This window comes from Theropithecus gelada, chromosome 9 (genome assembly GCF_003255815.1).
Source record: "Theropithecus gelada isolate Dixy chromosome 9, Tgel_1.0, whole genome shotgun sequence".
NCBI classification, from domain to species: domain Eukaryota; kingdom Metazoa; phylum Chordata; class Mammalia; order Primates; family Cercopithecidae; genus Theropithecus; species Theropithecus gelada.
Window position 1 is genome coordinate 44,769,984 of NC_037677.1, and position 21,480 is coordinate 44,791,463.

Consider the following 21,480-nt stretch of genomic DNA (forward strand, 5'->3'; position numbering starts at 1 on the left):
CACTGTCTGTGAGTGAGTCTGCTTCTGCTATGCTCTGTCTGGGGTGTAAGTGGTCACATCAAGTCCCTGTGTCCTAGCTGAGAAGGTGGGGACATGTAGAACAGTGGCGAATTGCCCACATATTGCTCAGGACCCATACCCCACTTCCTCTGAGTCTAAGCCCTGTGCCTTCCACTGCAGGGCCATAGCAGAAGCTGTCCTCCCAGAGCCATGGCACCAACACAAGGGTTTTGAGGGTGTTCCTTCCCCTAAATGGTGCCCAAGAAAGTGGCTCAGGCTCAGGTGGTGTTCCAGAAACAGATTGGCAGGTAGATTTGCAGGTAGATCTGCATGGATCTGTAGATCCATGAGGCCTGGACTCTTCCTAACTTTTTTCTCTATGAAATTTAATAACAAACATGATATGATAGGACAGAAAATATATGATAAATATGGCCTTGTTTTAAGATGGTCAAAGACTTCTTTCCTGACTTTGAAGGTGTAACTAAGAATAGTTGCCTTTCTTGTCAACACACACTGGTAATCCCAAAATGTTCAAGGTATCTCTTGCTGAGTAACAAATCACCCAGGAAGTAGTGGCTTAACACAACATTTATTTGTTCAAGATTCTGCACTGGGCTGGGCTCAACTGAGTGGTTCTTCTGGCAATGTCACCTGGGTCATCTGTGTGCCTTCAGTCACCTGAAGTTGACCAGGATTGGAGATCCAAGGTAGTACCACTTTCAGCCCTGGGGCCAATCTCTGAGACAAATAGGACAGCAGGGCTGGTGACATTTCTCTCCCTGGTGTCACCAGCAAGGTAGCCATACCCCCCGACTTGCTCCAGGCTCCAAGGACATACCTAGACTGCACGCTGGCACTGTGTCACTCTCCCACATTCTATCAATTACAGCAAGTTATGAGGACAGGACAGACTTAGGGAAGAGCAATAGTGGTGAGGAATGTGTGGCTGTCTTTAAATCACCACTCAAAGAAGACTTTATTGCTGTCTCTTCTCACTGCCAGGCTCAGTGGGAAGCAAGGGAGGCCAAGCAAGCAAGGAACAAGTTTGAGGAGGAATAAGGGATACTGCCCAATCATTCCTGGTGGCTTGGCCATAATTGCGACCACCTGTGGGGCCTGAGGATTGATGGTGCTGAGCTGTTACCCCAGCAACCAGCTGGTTCCTGAGGAGCATGGCCTATTTGCATCTAAGCAGGTTTAGAAGGGGTTTGGGTCATGGGGCTGACAGTGATTCCAAAGTCTCAGACTCTAGCAGGTGCCAGAGCTACAGCAGGCACAGGGCACATCCCCCCTTGTCAGGCTGCACCCCAGGATGCTGCTCCTTTTATGGATTATCTGAAGGTGGCCATGGCTCTCATTGCAAGCAATCAAGCATTTGTAGACCAAGCCATGTGTGTCCAAAGAAGCCTCAGAAATGACATCACTAAAACCTGCAACACTCTTAACTTTCAAATATAACATTCTGTCATTTAATGCACTGCACTATGACAAACTTTGCATCACCTCAATTAAAATTAGTAATACAGCTATACACTACTGAGAACAGTGCTTGGTTTGAGGAAGATACAGGCCCTTGTTCTGTTGATGGTTTCCAGGCTCTCTATGCAGTTGTATGTTTGTTGGGCTTCCTTCATCCTGACCACATGCAGGAGACCCAACCCCTGCTGCATGTGTGGGAGCTGAAGGCATCAAGGTATGCAGGCTGCTCACACACATGTGGACAGGAGAGCTGAGCCCAGTACCTGCTCTCCAGCACCCACAGCAATATCCAGCTGGAAAGAGGACATCAGAGTAGCTGGTTCCACTCCGGATGCAACCCCCAGTGGAACCTTGAGATAAACACAGCCCATCCCAGGAGCCAGGAGGCCACAGGCCAGCCCCTCTTCACTCTCAGCCTTGCTGCTTCTCTGCCCTCACCCCAAACCTGACACTGCTTTGCCTCTAAGGGCTCTCAACATTCACGTGAGCTGGAGCTGATTGCACACATATGTTGCTTGCCAAGCACAAACATGCTTTCCCCTTTCCTCCCGAGCTGCGAGTCTCCGTCCTTGCTCTTTGTTGTGCCCGCAGTGCCAGGCACCTCCTCCCAGACTTGACAGCACTGAGTCACCCTGGAAAACACCAATCCTGGTGGCCCAGGGCCCAGCCTGGAATTATTCTGCTGGCTCCTCAATCATACTGGTTTCCAAAGGCTTTTGCTTCTTCACGAATTAGTCCTGACCTGCTGCCTTGGAGTGGCTCCAGCAATCCAACCTTCTGTGTCTGAGCTTTTAAATGTGCAGTTTTTAAGGCACAAACTTGAACTAGATAGGAAAGAGGAGTGGCCTGGCTTCTTTCTCTGTACTCTTCAGTGTGAGCTGTGACACTGGTTGGTTTGCACAGATTGTGCTAGAACTGGAAACAGAACCTCCCAAGGCTTGTTAAGCACCCATGCCTTCCCTGTCCCAGGTACACTCTGCTTCTCCGTGAGGATGAAGCTAAGAGCCTGTGGCCGTTCCTTCCAGAGATGCAAGAAAAGGGAGCTAGGGGTTGCATCCCACTCACAGCCAGACTCGGGTGGGGAGGAGGCCTCCAAGCACAGAATGGGGTGGCTGTGGATGAGGACCCGAGGATGACCTGGGGCCTTGGAGAGGAGGAAGGACTCACTCATCTGGAGTCAGATACATGCACAGCTGGAGTGAGATCTCTCTGGTTCTTCAGTGGGTGCTGGGAGGCTCAGCTGGCTCTCTCGTCAGGCCCCGTGAGCACCCATCTTTCCTTTGTGGGGGTTGGTTAGCCTCCCCGGAGCACTGGACTTGGAGCCTAGGTTCAACGTCCCTTATTTACATAGTGGATCTTCTGAACTCCCACTCTTCTCTAACATTGGAATGAAGGTTCCTCTTACCTCTTGGGGCTGTGGGAGTTACTTTCTCTGTGCTGAGTGGCTGCCCTTTCTGGCATGGGCAGCTGCAGGGGCACCTTCTCATGTGCAGGGCTCATCCTTCCTGGGGTGCCCCTTCACCATTGTCAGCCCAGCTGCTCAGACAAGTGAAGGCCCTTTGCCTGCTGCCCCCTAGAAATACGTCAGTCATAGAGGTGATCTGACCATTTTTTTAGTAGTCACATTCAAAAAGGTAAAAAGAAACAGGTAAAATTAATTTTAATATTTTCACTTAACCCACTGTATCCAGAATATCATTCCAACAGTATCTATAAATAAAGATGATGAATGAGATGTGTGATATTTCCTTTTTTATGCTAAGGTGTGTCTTCATCATCTGGTGTGATCTCATACTCCAGCACATCTCATTTTGGATTCATCACATTTGGGAACTTGGATAGCCACTTGGAGGCCATGGCTGCTGTGTGGGACTATGGGACCCTGGACAGACAGCTGTGCATGCTGGTCCTTTGCATGTAAGAAATGTGACCTCTAAGTGGCTTTTTGTGCCAAAGGGGCAGGAGGTGGAGGACTTGCTCCTCCTTCTCAGCTTCCCACTTGGTGATAGAGGTGGTCCTGTCCTTATAACTGTAGGCCTGGAAGGTTGTCTGGGCAGGACTGATTCCTGGAGGGGGCTGGGCTCTGGGGCCTGACATGGTGGAGACAGGGCTGTGTGTAGTAAGGGGTGCACCCTGGTCCTTTCTCTCCCACTGGGGAAATGCAGGCAGGGGATGTGGGTTGAACCCTGAATGAGGGAGGTGCTTTCTCAGGCTGCAGGGCTCCCTGCCCGTGCTGGGCTGCAGGAGATAGGGAGAGTACTGTGGTCCTTCACTCTGAAAACGCTCCTGGGTTCTCACTGTGCATGAGGTATTGTGACCCCTTGCAATGCCTGGGTTGCCACCACATTCCTTGCCTAGAGTGCAGACACTTGAGGGATAGAGCAGAAACATCTATGGGTCCTATTGCAGGGCCTGTGCAAAGCCTGGAGGTCAGAAGACCTGGCCAGGGCATAAGGGTAAGATGGATAAATATCAACTGTGCCTTGGAGGTCCCGACACTGCTACAGGGCCTGATAAGATGAGAGTAAGACTGCCTCCACCTCAAATCACCCAGCTTGGGGTGGCAGTGGTGATAGGGACAGGTCTAGATGGGGAAGACAGAGCCTTCAGGCTGGACATGCCATCTGGGAGGTTTGCCATGGGGTGAGAGTGTGAGCAGCATTGTCCTAGCTGAAAAGAAGAAGAAAGGATGGGGTGGTAGGGAGTACCCCAGGGCCTGCTGCTTCTTATCAGGAGAGGTTGCAAAAATAAACCTTCCTTTTAGAGTCTTCAGAGTCCTAAAGATCCCAAAATCACCATCTGAGAACACATCCTGAGTGTTCACCTCTGTGCAGGAGGGTTGCATGGAGCCGGAGCTTCTAGGTCAAGTGCCTGGGTGCCAGGCCACAGCCCACAGGATGTATTGGTTCCATTATGCACCCTTTTTCAGCTGATTGTCTTCTTGGTCTCCCCCACTTTCTAGTGGGTCTCCTAGGATTGCCTCCCACATAAACTCTTGACACTTGAATATTTTTCTTACGATTTCTGCTTCTGGGGGAGGCTAAGCTGGGTTGGCACACTTAGGTAAGTATTGATAGCACTAATTACGCAATGCATATTTATGGGTGACTCTGGGTGAAGTCTTTTTCAGTTGCCTGTGAACCTCATCTTTGATGTCCAGAATCGCTTTTGGTCCTATGGGCAGTCCCTCTTAATGGGACCATCAACCCCGCATATATGCCACCGAGACCTCACAACGGTGCCTCAGCAAGCACTGGCAGGGGTGCATCTCCTGTACCCTGGCACTGTCTGGCCTCATCAGGCTCCTCGCCCTTCTTAGTCAGCTCCCTGCCTCCGGGGAATGCTGCAGCTGCTCTGCTATTCACTGCATTCCTGATTTCCAGGCTGCTCACCTTGCTACCCCAAGCACTGGACTTGCCAAAACACTGGTCAGCTCATGGGATTATCTTGCATCCCAGTCCCGTCTCTGCTTGGCTCCAGCTGTGGCACAGTGGTCTGACCATTTCTTCTGTGAGACTCTATTTCCCCACCTGCGGGACCCTTGACGCCAACTGCTCAGTGTCTCTGAGAATGGTGCCAAGTAAATCGGTCCTCCCTATCCACAGGTTCTGCACTGAGGATTCAACTAAACTCCAATAAAAAATATTTGATTAAAAAAATTAAAAATAACAATACAACAATACAAATAATACCGATGAAAAAGACAGTATAACAACAGTTTACATAGCATTTACCTTGTATTATGTATTACAAGTAATCTAGAGATGATTAAAAGTATTCAGGAGGATGTGTGTAGGTTATATGGAAATACTACTCCATTTTGTGTAAGGGTCTTGAGCATCTTTGGATTTTGGTATCCTTGGGAGGTTCTGGAATCAATGCCCCAAAGATATGATGGATGATTGTAGTTACAAGAGGGCTCTGGAGTCAGGCTGCCCAACTTTGGCCCTTCCCAGGTGTATTAGGTTGCTAAGGCCACCACAGCAAAGCATCACATACTGTGTGGCTTTGACAGCAGAAATTTATTATCTCACAGTTTTGAAGGCCAGAAGTCTTGAGATCAAGGTGTCGGCGGGATTCATTTCTCCTGAAGCCTCCCTCCTGGGCTGTACAGACTGCTGCTCTCCCTGTGTCTTCATATGGTCTTCCCTCTGTGCCTGTCTTTGTTGCAGTCTCCTTCACTTTTAAAGACACTAGTCAAATTAGATAAGGGCCCAGCCTAATGGCCTCATTTTAACTTAATTACTTCTTTAAAGACCTTATCTCCAACTACAGTCACATTCTGAAGTGCTGGAGATTAGGCTTCAGTTAGGCTCAGTGGAGGAGACGTAATTCAGCCCATAACATCACCTGAGTGACTTTGGACAAGTTTGTTAACCTCTCTGTGCTTCAGTGTCCTCCGCTGTAAGGAAATAATGACAAGGCTACTGTGAAGATTGAATTAGAATACAGAGTTGTAGTCTTCAAACTTTTTTGCTTGCATAGTTCCTAAAATAATTTCAAAAACTATGCACTTAATCATTTTTTTGTTGACATCTAAACTTTTTCATCATAAATGTAAATTGTTGCAAAAAATGTAATTTCCATCTTTGACATCTTAAAAATGAAATGATTGATCCATCTTTCTTTTACATCTAAATGTCTTAAATTTAATGATTGTCTTCATTTATTTAAAGCCATCATGAGAAAAAAAGACCTACTCAAACAAGCTTTAACTGTTAGAAATTTTGTATCGTTCCTTCTTCTCCTTGAATTTTTATCTTCAATACACTTCCCCACAAAATTTCATCCTACTGTAATACATCTTTTGTTTTGAAGGTTCTTTATTTATTACCCTATTATACTTATCTGTAAGATAATATGTGTGTACAAATCTAAATTAATAATTTTTTAATTTCCTCATTTCATAAGTGTCTGTTAAAATATTTTTTAGATTGACTTATCGATATTGCACAATTAGTGAACTTTGGAAAATTAGCATAAGATTAATCAAAATGACATAAACATATCATAAATTTAGATACATAATTAATAACCATAAGAAGCAAAATTTATTGGGAATGCATTTTTATTGAAATTGATTTTTATTTTTACTTCATATCCCTTGTATGAATTTTTTAGCAATAAAATTTGCTATCAATTTTGTTAATAGATGTTAGCTCTGAAATACTTCAATATAAAGAGAGTGTGAATGAATGAATGAAATTTTCTTTTACTCCTCAATTTTTAGAACTGCTTCAAAGGTATATGTCAAAAGTCACATCATGATTTATCATCCAAAATGATTTTTTTTTTTTTTGAGACGGAGTCTCGCTCTGTCACCCAGGCTGGAGTACAGTAGCCGGATCTCAGCTCACTGCAAGCTCTGTCTCCCAGGTTTATGCCATTCTCCTGCCTCAGCCTCCCAAGTAGCTGGGACTACAGGCGCCCGCCACCTCACCCGGCTAGTTTTTTTGTATTTTTAGTAGAGACGGGGTTTCACCGTGTTAGCCAGGATGGTCTCGAACTCCTGACCTCGTGATCCGCCCGTCTCGGCCTCCCAAAGTGCTGGGATTACAGGCTTGAGCCACCGCGCCCGGCCCCAAAATGATTTTTAATACTCTACCAGATGACAACTGGATTAGGTCATTATTCAATCCTTGTTGAAAGCAAAGTATTAGAAACATCCCCCCCTTGTGGAAGATTTAGTTGCCTAGTTAATAATTTGCTTTCTTGACCCAGATATTAGTATTTTACATCAATTCTTGTTTGATGCCCCATTTACTTTTCAATCTGGGACAAGTCTCCAGGATGGTGTGCTTTGATTTTATGAATAGAAAAGGGTGATGCTAAAAGTGGGGAAGGGAAATGAATACAGCCAGACCTCAGGCATGTTCTAAGAGAATACATTCTTAGGAAAGAATACCATGGGAGGTGAGGATGTGGAAACTGATTCCTTAAAACTGTTTTTCTGAAGAGTACCCAAGGGTATGCAGACCGTAGACTGAAGACCACTGATCCATCTAATAAACTTAGAATAGTGCCAGGGACACATGAAATGTTCAATAAATACTAACTATGGTTGTTATTATTGTTGCATCTATTGATTATCTAGTATACAGTAGGTGCTCAGTAAATGGAACACAGAAAGAGTTTAGGTATTCGTAGAAGGTTAAACCAGATAAACCTGTACAGCTCCATTTGAAGCTGAGATTCTCTTGTCTTACTTTGGAACCTGCATAACAGATCACCCCATATGTAATAGCTTAAAGCAACTATTATTTGCTCTCGATTCCACAGGTCACAAATTTGGGCTGGCCTTAGCTAAACATTTCTTCTGCTGGTCTCAGCCGTAGTCATTCATGCAGCTACAGTCTCTTGGTGCATCACCTGGGACCTGGTTGTTTTGGTCCTTGGGTGGAATAGCTGGTGTCTGCTCCGTGTAGACTCATCTTCCGGTAGGCTAACCAGGCTTCCTCATGTGGTGGCAGAAGAATTCCCTGCAACAAGAGAGAGAGGGCAAACCCCATAGCACAGGTGTCTTTTACACGTCTGATTGTGACACATTGGCTAATGTTCTCTTGACCAAAGAAAGTTCGTGTGGCCACGCCCAGAGTCAGTTTGGGAGGGGGTACGCATGGGTGTGGACACATACAAGGAGGTGTGATTCACTTGGTCCACTGATGTAACAATCTACCACACAATGCAAGGGTGCCCCTGGTTGTTTCAGCTTTACCTCTATTTGAAGTAAATTCAGCTGTGAACCTCAGAGTGGACACTTGCTGGATTATATGTCCAGGTATTCTTACTTTTCCTCTGCAGCCAGAATCATTTGGTTTTCCTCAAAGGGACTGTAGAAGGAGGTTTTGGTCCAAGACTGTTTTCGCGAGGGCCTCCTTTTAGTCCTGGGAGAGCACTAATCACAGAATTCAAAATCATTTTACAAGAAGGAGCTTCTAAATGGACAGGTTATTCTATCTGGTCTCAAGAGGGCTTTCTTATGACTCAGGCAGAGCTTAGAGGCTGGGTGACTGTATCACTGCAGGACCCCAACACAACCTGCCTTGGCCCAAAATGAATGCCCAGGAAGTCTGGGGTGTATGGCTTAATGCCTGGCTAGATCCCTGGCTGGGACATATCCAGTCACTGTGGTGTCCATGTTATGGCTCTGCTGTGCTCTTCCAAACAGAAGTATGCAAGTCTTGAGAGTTGGCTGGTATAGCACCAATACCTGAACAACACCTGGCTCCCTGCATTTCCTGGTAATTCCTGGAGCATGTGTATCTGAAGTAGCATTGGTTTACCATCTCCTATTATTTTTCCTTTCACAGTGAGACATTATTTGGTGAAATGCCCTCAGAACAGGTAAGAATATTTCCTTCCTTTTTTCAAATGAAACTCTTTGCCATTTAACTTTCTTTTGATATTACCAAGAAATTGATTAAATTTGTAGTTTTACCTAAAGGTCTGCATATTTGTCCACAAATATGCCTACAAATGTGTATCCTGCATGCATTTGCATGTTTCTAAGGTCTATAGTCTGGTTGTCACCCCCAGGAATCCAGAAAGCATGCAGCCTTTGCTGGCCCAGCAGGCTTGCTGGAGGAGGCTTGGTGTGTGGTCCTGCAGAGCTGCTCCCCAGTTTAGGAAGGGGCTCACACCTGGTCTGAACCACTTTGATACATTTTGACCACACACACCCCTAATTCTCTTCACCAATGCTGACTTATTGTATACCCCGCTTTTAGCTGGTGAGACACACCTTATAGGTAACATAATAGTTGTAAGAGGTACTGCTAATTCAAAGTGTTTAAAAATTTGGAACTTCTGATCCAGACAAGATGGCATAGGTCAATTTCTTCCTTCTCTTCCTTGCTGAGTAAAGCTTTAAACCTTGGAAATAACATTGGAGATAACCAAATGAAGACTTTGAAAGGTGGTGAAAAGAAGGTAAACTGGTTTGGGATCCCAAGACTGGAGGAGTAACACAACTGTAAGACATCTTATGTTTTCCCATCCAACAGCAGAAGGTCACCCAGACTTGCTTTTTTTCTACTCCAATCTAGCACCAGAAAACATTCAGGTAAGCTCATTCCTCCCCTGGATCGAAGGGGAGTTCCCCTGAAAACCTCAAGTGAGCTCATCAGCTGCAAAGAGGATGGCTCAGGAGCTCCCCCCACATTGAGCAACAGAGGAAGAGCTCACTTTTTCTTCCAGGCTGACTCCCTGCCTCAACCAGGTGACACCAAGGCTTCAGGGAAGAGCCAGCGAGAGGCACCTAGACACAAAAGTGGCCCAGCAAGGAAGTTTCTTCATCTCCATGGGTGTGAGGCTTCTCTCCCCTACTGAAAAACATCCAGCTTCCAAATCTGAGGAAACTCTCTCTGTCTCCTCTGGCAGCACTGACAGGGCCCAGTGGCACCATATAAACCAAACAGACCAAAATAATACTGTAAAGGCTCTGAAAATGAAAATGCCGTTGGAACTATAGCCCATAGAAGCAGACCAGGATTGCATGATAAACCTACAAAAATAAGAGATTTAAATAGGACCTGGGACCTTCTGACAAGATACTATAAAAAACCAACCATCATTTTAAAAACCACAAAAATCACAACTTGAATGAGAAGAGATAATTGATCAGATCAACACTGAGATGAATCAGGTATTGGAATTATCTGACAAAAATTTTAAAGCAGTTTTTTTTCTTTTTATGAGATAGAGTTTCACTCTTGTTGCCCAGGCTGGAGTGCAATAGCGTGATCTCAGCTCACTACAACCCTCCTGGATTCAAATGATCCTCCTGCCTCAGCCTCTCAAGTAACTAGGATTACAGGCACCCACTACCATCCCCAGCTATTTTTTTGAATGTTTAGTAGAGATGAGGTTTCACCATGTTGGCTAGGTTGGTCTCAAACTCCTGACTTCAGGATATCCACCCACCTCGGCCTCCAAAAGTGTTGGGATTGCAGGCATGAGGCACCACGTGCAGCCTTAAAGCAGTTTTTATATAAAAAAAGATTCAATGATAATTCAAATTATCTTAAAACAACTGACAAAATTAAAAATCTCAGCCAGTAAAGAGAAGTTATTTTTTTTAGAAAAAAACAAACATATGGAAATTATAGAACTAAAAAGTACAAAAACAGAAATGAGAAACTTACTGTTTGGGCTTAATAAGAGAGTGGAGATGTCAGTGGGTAGTTTGTGAAGTGGAGAACAGAGCAATAGAATTTATCTAATCTGAACAACAGAGAAAATAGACTAAAAACAAACAAAAAATGAACAGACCTCAAGGACCTACAAGACAAAAGATCCAACATTCTATCATCAGAGTTCCACAAGAAGAGGATAAACAGAGTAGATCTAAAAAAGTATTCGAGAAATAATGCCTGAAAACTCCCCAAATCTGGCAAAAGACCAAGCCCTATAGGTTTAAGAAACTGCGTGAATGTCAGGTATGATAATCTCAACAAAATCCACTTGAAAACACATAGTAATTGAACAGAAAACAAAGTTGAATAACAGTGCATTTCTGCTCTGAATCCATGGAGGGCAGAAGGAAATGGCACATTTTTAAATACTGAAATAAAAGAACTGCCAACCCCAAATTTTATATCCAGCAAAACTATCCTCCAGGAATGAAAGGGTAATAAAGACATTCTCAGAAGAAGGAAAGCTAAAAGAGGTTGCCACTAGCAGACCTACTTTAATGACTAAAATACAATCTTGAAACAGAAAAAAATGCTGGACCCTTAGAAAGGAAGAAGGAATAATGGAAAGAGCAGAAATAGGAGTACATATGGTAGACTGTTCTTTCCATGAATAGTTGTGAATTTTAAAAATCACATTTGAGGATTTAAATAAAAATTATAGAATTCTCTGATGCTCAAGACAACACTGTTTAAAAGTAAGTGAGGTAAAATGACCTAAATAGAAGTCAAAAGTCCATTCAAAGCAGTGGAATGTTGGTGCCAGTAGACCGTGTAAAGTCACATATGTATATTGTAATGCCCAAAGCAATCACTAAAATAACTTTGTAAAAACAATACAGTCAGAATCGCTATAGATAGATCTTAAAATGTGTGCAAGTAACATAAAGAAACAGAGGAATGAGAACTACAGGAAATAACCAGAAAACAAACAATAATATGGTAGCCTTAGTTGCTGAAATACTATTTATTTTAAATGTAAATGGTTTGAATACATCAATCAAATTGCAGAGACTGGCAGGGTGGATTAGAAAAATGACCGAACTGGTATGCTTTTTATAGGAAATTCACTTTATACACAGTGACATAAGTAGATTGAAAGTAAAAGGATGGAAAAAGATATAACATGCAAACAATAAAATAAATCAGGTGTGGATATACTATAGCTGATAAAATGGACTTCAGGGCAAAAAACCTTACTGGAGGCGAAGACTGACATTAAATGATAAAGGCTCAATCCATCAGAAAGACAAGTTTCCACATGAGTACACATCAAACAACAGAAGAGCAAAATTTAAACAGCAAAAACTGAAAGAGCAGAAAGAAGAAATAGCTAAATCTACAGTTTTAGTTAGGGCCTTCAATTCCTTCCCCTTATCTACTGATTGACCTGCTGTAGATAGAAAATTAGCATGGGTATTGAAGATCTAAATAACACAATCAACCAGTGGTGCCCAATTGAGACAGATCAAACACTCTAACCAACAGTAAAAAAACACATATTTTTCAAGGCTACATGGGACATTCATCAAAATAGACAATATCCTGGGCTGAAAAACAACCCTCAACAAATTTAAAATAATTGAAATAATAGAGAATGTGTACTCTGAGCACAGTGAAATCAAATTTGAAATTAGCAACAAAACGACTGCAGGAAAATCTCTAAATGTGGAAACAGTTTTTTGTTGAAAGTGACAAGCTGATTCTAGATAATATATGTACATTAAAAAAAATAACAAAGTTGGAGGACTTACAGTTCTTCTGTCCAAAACTTATTCTAATGGTAGAGTACTGGAGACACTGAAGTATTGATATAAAGTATATAGATCAATGTAGCATAATTGAGAGTCCAGAAATAAATCCTTATATTTATGGCCAACTGACTTTTGACAGAGATGGCAGGACAGTTCTAAAAGGACTGTTTGTCCTTTTGACAGACAGTGCTGGGTCACATGGGTATCCATATACAGAAACATGAACTGAGACCCTTGCCTCACATTGCCTCCAAAATTAACTAAAAATGGATCTTAGACCTAAGCATAAAAGCTAAAATTACATTTCTAGAAGAAAGCAGGAGAAACTCTTTGTGACCTTGGGTTGGGCAAAGTGACACTAAACACAGGATCCATAAATAAAAGGACTGATGTAATTAAAAACCTTTGCGTTTCCAAAGACACCATTAAGAAAATGAAAAGATAAGTAAGCCCCATACTTGCAAATCAGATAAACCAATAAAGAACTTGTTCCTAAAATATATAAAGACCTCTCACAACTCAATAATGAGGTGACAGATAACACAATTAAAAATGGGCACAAAAGATTTCAATAGATATTTTCCTATAGAAGATATCCAAATGGTGAGCAAGTACCTGAAAGATGTTCAGTGTCATTACTTATTAGAGAAGTACAAATTAAAACCACAATGTGATATCACTAGACTCCCACTATGATGGCTATAATCCAAAAGACAGACAATACCAATTTCTGGCAAAGATGTGGAGAAATTGGATCTTTGTACATTGTTGGTGGGAATATAAAATGGTGCCATCACTTGGGAAAAAAAACTTGGTGGTTTCTTAAAACCTTTAAGTTACCCTATGACCTAGCAATTCCGCTCATAGGAATCTACCCAAGAGAAAGCATATGTCTCACAAAAACATATATGCAGTTGTTCATAGCTGCTGTGTTCATGATAACCAGAAACCAGAGACAATCTAGATATACCCGTCAACTCATGAATTGGAAAACAAAATTAATATATCCACCCAGTGAGGTACCACTTAGTAATAGAAAGGAACACACTGTGTATGGACCAAAGCATGGATGAGCCCCAACAATACTAAGCGGAAAAAGTCAGATGCAAAAAATTACGTATATATGATTCCATTTTTATGAAATGCTTAGAAAAGGTTAATTTATGGAGACAGAAAGTGGATTAGTGGTTTCCTAGAGCTGAGTGGGGATTAGCTATAAATATACAAGATGGAACCTTTGGTGGTGATAGAAATGTTTTAAAACTGTATTGTAGTGATGCATGAATCTAAAAGCTATTGAATTGTACACTTGTGATCAGTACATTTTATGGTACATCAACTATGCCTCAATAAAACCATTTGTTTCTTTTTTAAAGCATATGTCCCAATAAGGTCCCCAAGACTAGGGTGATTCTGGCATTTCAGACTTGGGTAATGGCTGGAGATGGTCAGAGCTGTGGATGATCAGCCTGCCAACATGCTCAGAATTTGCTTTCTGTGATGTTTTTGTCTGCCCTTTTGTGTCTAGCAAGCAGCCTCTGGTGACTGGGGCCCCTCTTTTTTTCCTTACAGTTGCCCCAGTCTGAGCTGGGGCTGACTGAGGCTGGAAGTATAGCAAAGATGTCATCCCAGCCTGGTGGACATTAGAGTTTGATCTCCCCTCAGCCCTGGGATAACTGAGGTCAAGATGACCACAGAATCTTGTTCAAAGGCTGCCTCCTTCTCTGGAGTCATGCTGGACACTGTCAGGTTGGTTGGGTGTCTGAGTGGCAGTTCTCCCATATGAGCAGTCTCCTGTTGGGTCAGCCCACAGATTTGCCTCTAGAAAGCCTGCATTTACTCTACCTCCATCCCAGGACCCTGCTAGGGCCAGGCCTTGACCCATAAACCTGGTAGTCAGCTCCCGGCCAACTCTGCATTCATTTTTCCCGATTAGAACTTCATGCCTGTTGGACTTAGTGCAGCCCATACTGGCTACCAGTGCTACTGAATTGGTCAATTCTTGCCTTTATGCCTGGCTTTAGCGTGAATTGTGCTCTGCCTATGTAGCCCAGGCAGCTCCTCCTGTCCCTGTTGTGCCAGGAGCTTCCAGGTCCCAGCACCCTCATCTGTCTGCCTGCTCTGTGCTGCTGCCATGGGCAAATGGGGCCCTGGAGTCTTAAGCTGTGATCAGGAAGAATCCCCTTCTCTGGCTTCTGACCATTTCATCCTAAGGGGGAACAGACAAAAAGCACAGGGTCAGGACAAGAAGCCTAGGTTGGAAAGTCTCAGGCAGGGGAGGGGAAGGGCCTCCAGAAGAGACCATGTGCTGACTTTGAGGCTGCGGTCACTGAATGAGGGGCCTTGCCAAGTGACCGGGCCAGAACCTGGAGACTCAAGGGAATTCCATGACTTGCTAAGAAAAGTTCAAACGGAAGGAAAATAAATCTCATCTTGAATGTTTATTGTCCCTGAAGTTGTAAATTGCAGTCTCTTGGAGGGGTGGCCCTGACCTTCAGGAGTGGAGACTGTTCCTTTCCCAGGGCAGAGTGCTCTGAGGATGCAGGGCAGAGTGCTCTGAGGATGCAGAGCAGAGAGCAGGGCCTGAGTAAACGTCTCAAGGATCTGTGAGGTTAAATGTGCCCTTCCCAGGGAGGACAGCCCTGAGAGCAGCTCAGCTGGAGGATATAAAATTGCTCCAAAATTCCTGGAAACCCAGAGTGAAAATGAAATCCCCCCAGTTGCACAGAGCTGTGATGCAGTCCATTCTGCAACACCTCTTCAATGGATCCAGATGCCTTCCTTCCTGCAGGGGCAAGTTAAAGAAAGTTGTGGAGAGGACTGAAGGGGCACCACAATGGCAATTCCCAACCAGGATGTCTTCTGGCCTGTTGCTTCACCTCTGCTTATGGGGTTGAGACAATAAAGTACTTGCCAATGAGGGAAAGTATAGTGCAGCAATGAATGGGACAGAAAGTCAAGGCAATGGAAGGAGAAGCAGCAGGTATAGTTATGGAAGCTGAGGATGACTGCAGAGACATTGCAGACCCCTGACTTCTAGAGGTCCAATGGCCTCTCATTAGAGGCATCTATTTGTGAATGCAAACCTCACCAAAATGAACAGGCTTTACTGTGATCAGTTGTAGGGTCAGATTAATCAGTTCTTTCAGGAGCTTTTCTGGGACACATGTCAGAGTCAGGTCATTCTCCTCCTGAGTGAACCTTCAGTCTCAAAGAACACCAGAACTCTAAACAGACTTTTGCTGTGCCCCAGCCATTTCTCATTGTTGCTTGCTTGGATTTTAACCCACATGCATGCTTGTGCCCTCCCTCTGCCCACGTTCACCTGAGCAAGCAAGGTGGTAAGGATGGGGGCAATAGACTCAGGGATGGGGTCTGCCTGGCCACCTCTCTCCCATGCCCCCCAGTCATTACTACCTTGTCATGTCCCCACTGCACCCCAGCACTCAGGCCCAGTGTCCTTCTTCCACAGTCCTCCAGGCAGGGGTGGGAGTGGGCAGGGCAGGCCTATGAGATGGGGTTGGTTCCTGGCATAAAGAACATGCACCTGGATTCTGACAGCTTAAGTGTCAGGTCAAGTTGTGCCACTTGGCAGCTTTGTGACCTTGGGCCACTTGGCCTTTCTGGGAATGTTTCGTCCTCCACAGACAGGCACAGATTTGCCTGTTGTCACTGTCGCTAAGGGTTTCCATAGGAATTCGATGAGAGAACAGTGGTCAGGGACTGGTGCAGCCCAGCTCTACTAGATTATTTCTCATTCTCAGAAAAACTCTACAAGGCACAATTGGTTCCCCCAGACTAAGAGCATAGATGAAACTGCCAATTATTAGACCAATGACTAGCCCTCTGTCATTTACAAACCTTCTGAATCCAGGTTACGGCTTGGATGTTTGTCCCCTTCAGATCTCATGTGGAAATGTAATTTCCAGGTTGGAGGTAGGCTTGGTGGGAGATGTTTGGGTCATGGGGGCGGATCCCTCATGAATGGCTTGGTCTGTCCTTGTAATGAATGAGTTCTCTCACCTGATGAATTCACACAAGATCTAGTTGTTTAAAAGAGCCTGGCCCCTCCTTCCTCTTTCTCTCGCTCCCTCTCTCGCAGGGTGATAAGCAGGCCCCTCCTTTGCCTTCCACTATGATTGGAAGCTTCTGAGACCCTCACCAGAGGCCCAGAAGCAGATGCCAGCACCATGCTTCCTGCACAGCTTGCAGAACCATGAGCCAATATAAACCTCTTTTCTTGATAAATTACCCAGTTTCAGATATTCCTTTATAGCAACACAAATGAACTAATATACCAGGTGACAGAAAAGCTGGCTCAGATGGTCTTATCTAGGAAGGAATCTTGCAGGCTCACCTAACTAGTGATGCTACAGTGGGCAGATCTCAGGGCAACTCTAGCCAGAGGGACAAAGGGTCATCAGGGTGGTGGCTTCCAGCCCCTGCCCTTCTCTGGGAAGTGCTGTGTCCAGGTGGTGATGAGAACCCAGGACAGGCAGGCTCCCCTGAGCAGGGACAGGTGCCAGCAGGGGTCAGCCCACATCCATCCATCCATGGCCTTTGTGAATAAGTCATCTCTCTTCCTAACCAGCAAGCACAACCCGGCCATTAGTGGAGCAGCCTCCAGCATGGACTGAGGCTGAGCAGAGAGTGGGGTCTCCCACTCAAACACAGCCTTACCCCTGGCTGGGCAGATGCTGAGGAGTCACCTCTCCCTGCCATTATTACTAGGACACAAACCTGCGACCCTGTAGAGCACCACTAAATTATCTCCTGATCTCACCAGCTAGTGTACAAAAATGTTAGCTCAAACAAAAATGCCAGCCTGGCAAAGTCTCTGCTGTGGACTTCATGAAGCCAGCAGGGAAATGCAAAGGAAGAGCTTCCCTCGCAGCTGCAGGAGCTTCTTGTGGCTCTAAGGGTGAGCTTCTTGGGTGATGTAAACCATTTATTGTAAAGGTCATGGGGGCACTGTGGACAGGGAGATGGCTTGGCAAATACCTCACAAAGGAGCAGCATTTATTCTAATGCTGTGCAGAGGATGCATGCAGAAACATCATGGAGCAGATGCAGCAGAGAGCGCAGCTTTGTGATTCACAAGGATCTGGTGTCCTTTCTCAGTGCATCGGCACTCACTTAGGTTGTAGAGAATACTGCCTTGTCCTGCTTCCGACTCAAGGACTCAGAAAGCAGTTTCTGTGGTAATAATGATGTATAATAATGCTGATAAGGTCATGATAGGTGACTCCCTATAAGCACTTAGTATGCTCTAGACACAATTCTATGTGCTTGGAACATATCACCCACTTAATGGAAAAGAATCATTTCAAAGGGTCCCTGTGAGTGGGTGGCACCATTCATCCATCTTGAAAGTGAAGTTCTGCAACTTTTAAGCAGCTCTTGGCATATGGCACCAATTGACTTTGTGTGTTTCTGTGGCAGGGAAAGCTGCTGGAGCAAGTTCAAAAAGCCTAAGGCAAGACATTGGGGAACTCGCCCTGTTTGCATGAGTTCTTGGCCTTGATCAATGGCAGCTGACCCTGGGGAGAAGGGGTACCTACAGTTGTTACTATTATTCATTTTCCTTTAAAAGATGACAACAAATTGGCACCATAGTTGTGAAGACCAATTCCCCTCCTTCAAGATTCTGCACATAATGTTCCGGGCATGGGGTTATGGGGTGGCGAGTGTGTTATGTGAAATCTTGGAAGGAGGCCATAGAGCTGCTTGGAAAGGAACTGATGGATCCCTCCCTCCATCTGTGTCAGGCATCTTTCTTGTCAGAACCGAGATAGACAGGCAGGAAGACAGGAAACAAATGGACTTTTCTGGAAGTAAAATAATCAGCTGAGTGACACCTTTCAAAGACGTGTGGAACAAGAAGAGCTCAGGGTGCCTGGAAGGATGTTGGGCGGACTGGAGCCAACATAGCTCCATTAGCTCCATGCACTAAGGGTTTCTGAATGGAGTAGTTGGCTTGACAGCGCCTGTTCACTCAATCCAGCTGCTGTGTGTCATAGAGCAGAACTGCCACGCCTTTGTGGGACAGAAGCTCCTTTTGGGAGGTGGCCAGGCCAGAACCCGGTACATCTTACGGCAAGGCCTCTGCACGTGCGACGTCCTGCCTGCCCCTGTTGGAGACAGAAAAATAGCCTTGCTCCACAACGAGCTCCCACAAATAGCACTTCTCTCTAATCAAACAGCTCTCTAATTTAGAGGGAGTTTCCGGGCGGGCCTGTTTTCTGTCTTTCTTGGTTTGACTCACTCCAACAAGGCTTGCTCTGTTGTGTCAGAGACAAAATATAGCCCTGTTCCAACCTGAGATGTCGAATAACTTTTCTTGTAAGTTAATCATAAGGTGGACTTTCTTAGCCAAAAATTCCAACCAGCTCTGCTGGCTCAAGAGGAGAAACAAGATTCTGAGAGAGTGTCTACCCTATGTCAATGTGGTGATTCATTGTCTAAATGAGATCAAATTGTCAAAATATGAATTAAAATTAAATCTAGTGCAGTTTTACTGTTTCGAAGGAAAATTATGATGACAAAGCAGGTGTTTTCCAGCTTAAGATATCCTTGAACATGATGTTGCAAGTACATAAAAATGATGTTCCGGAAACTTCCATCTTATATTAAAGAGTTAAAAAAATAAATCCAGCCGGGCGCGGTGGCTCATGCCTGTAATCCCAGCACTTTGGGAGGCCAAGGCGGGCGAATTACGAGGTCAGGAGATCGAGACCATCCTGGTTAACACAGTGAAACCCCGTCTCTACTAAAAATACAAAAAAAAAAAAAAAAAAAAAATTAGCTGGGCGTGGTGGTGGGCGCCTGTAGTCCCAGCTACACGGGAGGCTGAGGTAGGAGAATGGTGTGAACCTGGGGGGTGGAGCTTGCAGTGAGCCGAGATTGCACCACTGCACTCCAGCCTGGGCGACAGAGCAAGACTCCGTCTCAAAATAAATAAATAAATAAATAAATCCAAAAAGAGAATAGGAAGTGGAAATACTATTTGATTCTACACTGTGCAAGGTGCAGTTGGGGAGACTACCCAAGTTTTCAGGCAAAGGAAGAAAGGAAAATGTCAAAAGATTTTAGCAAAAACAAATTTAAAAACTGTGCATTGAACAAAAAGCCAGAATTCAAAGGGAATTGGGAAAACTATTTTCAATAAATATGTCCAAATGGTGTAAAAGTTGCTTGCAAACCTGAAAGAAAAGCTCAAGATCCTAAATCAAGAGTAGAAATCAAGAAAATCCTAAATCAAGATCCAAACAAACAAACAAACAAAAATCTAAATCAAGAGAAGGAGCTATCCTTACATCATAAATGAGAAGACTCCTTAGACAAACATGGGAAGTGTTCATTCTCACTAGAAATCAGAGAAATGCAAATCAAAAAGGGATCAGCTTTTTCTTCATTAAATGAGTCATTTTTAAAAAATTGACAAATGGTGTTAAAGAGGGTGACGTAGGTATTCTCATTTGTTGACTGGCATAGCTGTGGTGTAGTACTAACTTGTCAGAAATCATTTTGACAGTAAGTATTAAATAGCCTTGAAAATAGTCCTTTTCCATGACCTAGTAATTCCAGCTTTAGAAATTCAACCCCAAAATGAAAGTCTAAGAATAAAAAACCATTATGCACAAATACATTTTTAGCAGTGTCATTTCTATATTAAACTGAGAAACAAATGAGATGTTTAGATGTTAGGGAAATGGCTAAGTAAACATCGGCTTATTTCCTCACTGGAATAGTATGAGACTATAACAATATGAAAAATTTAGATTAAGTAAAAATAAAAATACAAAATTATTATATGATTAAAAACACTATATATGAACAAGGAAGGGTTGAAAATTTGTATCTACACACAAAAAAACTGCACATGGGTGTTTATAGCAGCTTTATTAATAATTGCTAAAACTTAGAAGCAGCTGAGACGCCTTTCAGCAGGTGAATGCATATACTGTGGTACATCCAGATGACAGAATATTACTCAGCGCCCAAAAGAAATGAGCTGTCAGGCTGGGAGCAGTGGCTCATGCCTGTAATCCCAGCACTTTGGGAGGCCAAGGCGGGTGGATCACCTGAGGTCAGGAGTTCGAGACTAGCCTGACCAACATGGTGAAACCCCATCTCTACTAAAAATACGAAAATTAGCTGGGTGTGGTGGCAGGCACCTGTAATCCCAGGTACTTGGGAGGCTAAGGCAGGAGAATTGCTTGAACCTGGGAGGCGGAGGTTGCAGTGAGCTGAGATCATGCCATTGCACTCCAGCCTGGGTGACAGAGAGAAACTATCACCAAAAAAAAAAAAAAAAAAAAAAAAAAGAAAGAAAATGAGCTGTCAGTCCATGAGAAGACATGGAGGAAGGGTAATTGCATATTGCTAAGTGAAAGAGGTCAATCTGAAAAGGCTGTATAGTGTATCATTCCAATTCTATGATATCCTGGAAAAGACAAAACTGTGGAGACATTGAAAGATGGCTGGTTGCCAAGGGTGAGGGTGGTGGGAGGGATGAGTAGGGATGAGTAGGCAGAGCACAGAGGATACTTAGGGAGCGAAACTACTCTGTATGATGCTATGACGCTGGGTTCATGCCAGTATAAATTTGTCCAAACCCATAGAATATGCTGTACATCAAGAGTGAACCCTAAGGTGACCTGTGGACTTTTGAGGGATACTGATGTCTAATGTAGATTCCTTAGTTGTAGCAAATGGACTACTCTAGTACAGGATGTTGATCATGGGAGAGGCTGTGCATGTGTGGGGGTAGGGCTATATGGGAAATCTATCTTCCACTCAATGTTTCTGTGAATGAAAACTTATTTAAAAGCAAAAGCGAGGAAGAGGAAAAAGAGTGAAAATATTTATGAAGGTTGTGTTTTGGTTATGACAGTCTTATTTTCTTTGGTTTCCATGCCTGTAATTACCCCTTTTAAACATGAGCATGCATTATTTTATATTGAAAATAAGCAAATAGGCATTTCAAGAGTTTATAAAACTACAGAATGAAGCTGAACATGTGGTTGTATATGTAAACAGTTCTGAGAATT

At 43.9% G+C, this 21,480-nt stretch overlaps 1 protein-coding gene across 1 annotated transcript in view; it reads left to right on the top strand.

The window, feature by feature from the left end:
* The window catches only part of VSTM4 (V-set and transmembrane domain containing 4), a 106,796-nt gene that overhangs the window by 48,801 nt on the left and 36,515 nt on the right, over positions 1–21,480 (top strand). Inside the window, exon 5 of the mRNA XM_025397588.1 lies at positions 8,793–8,826. Within this exon, the coding sequence (XP_025253373.1) occupies positions 8,793–8,826 (34 nt within the window). The remainder of the gene's footprint in view (positions 1–8,792; positions 8,827–21,480) is intronic.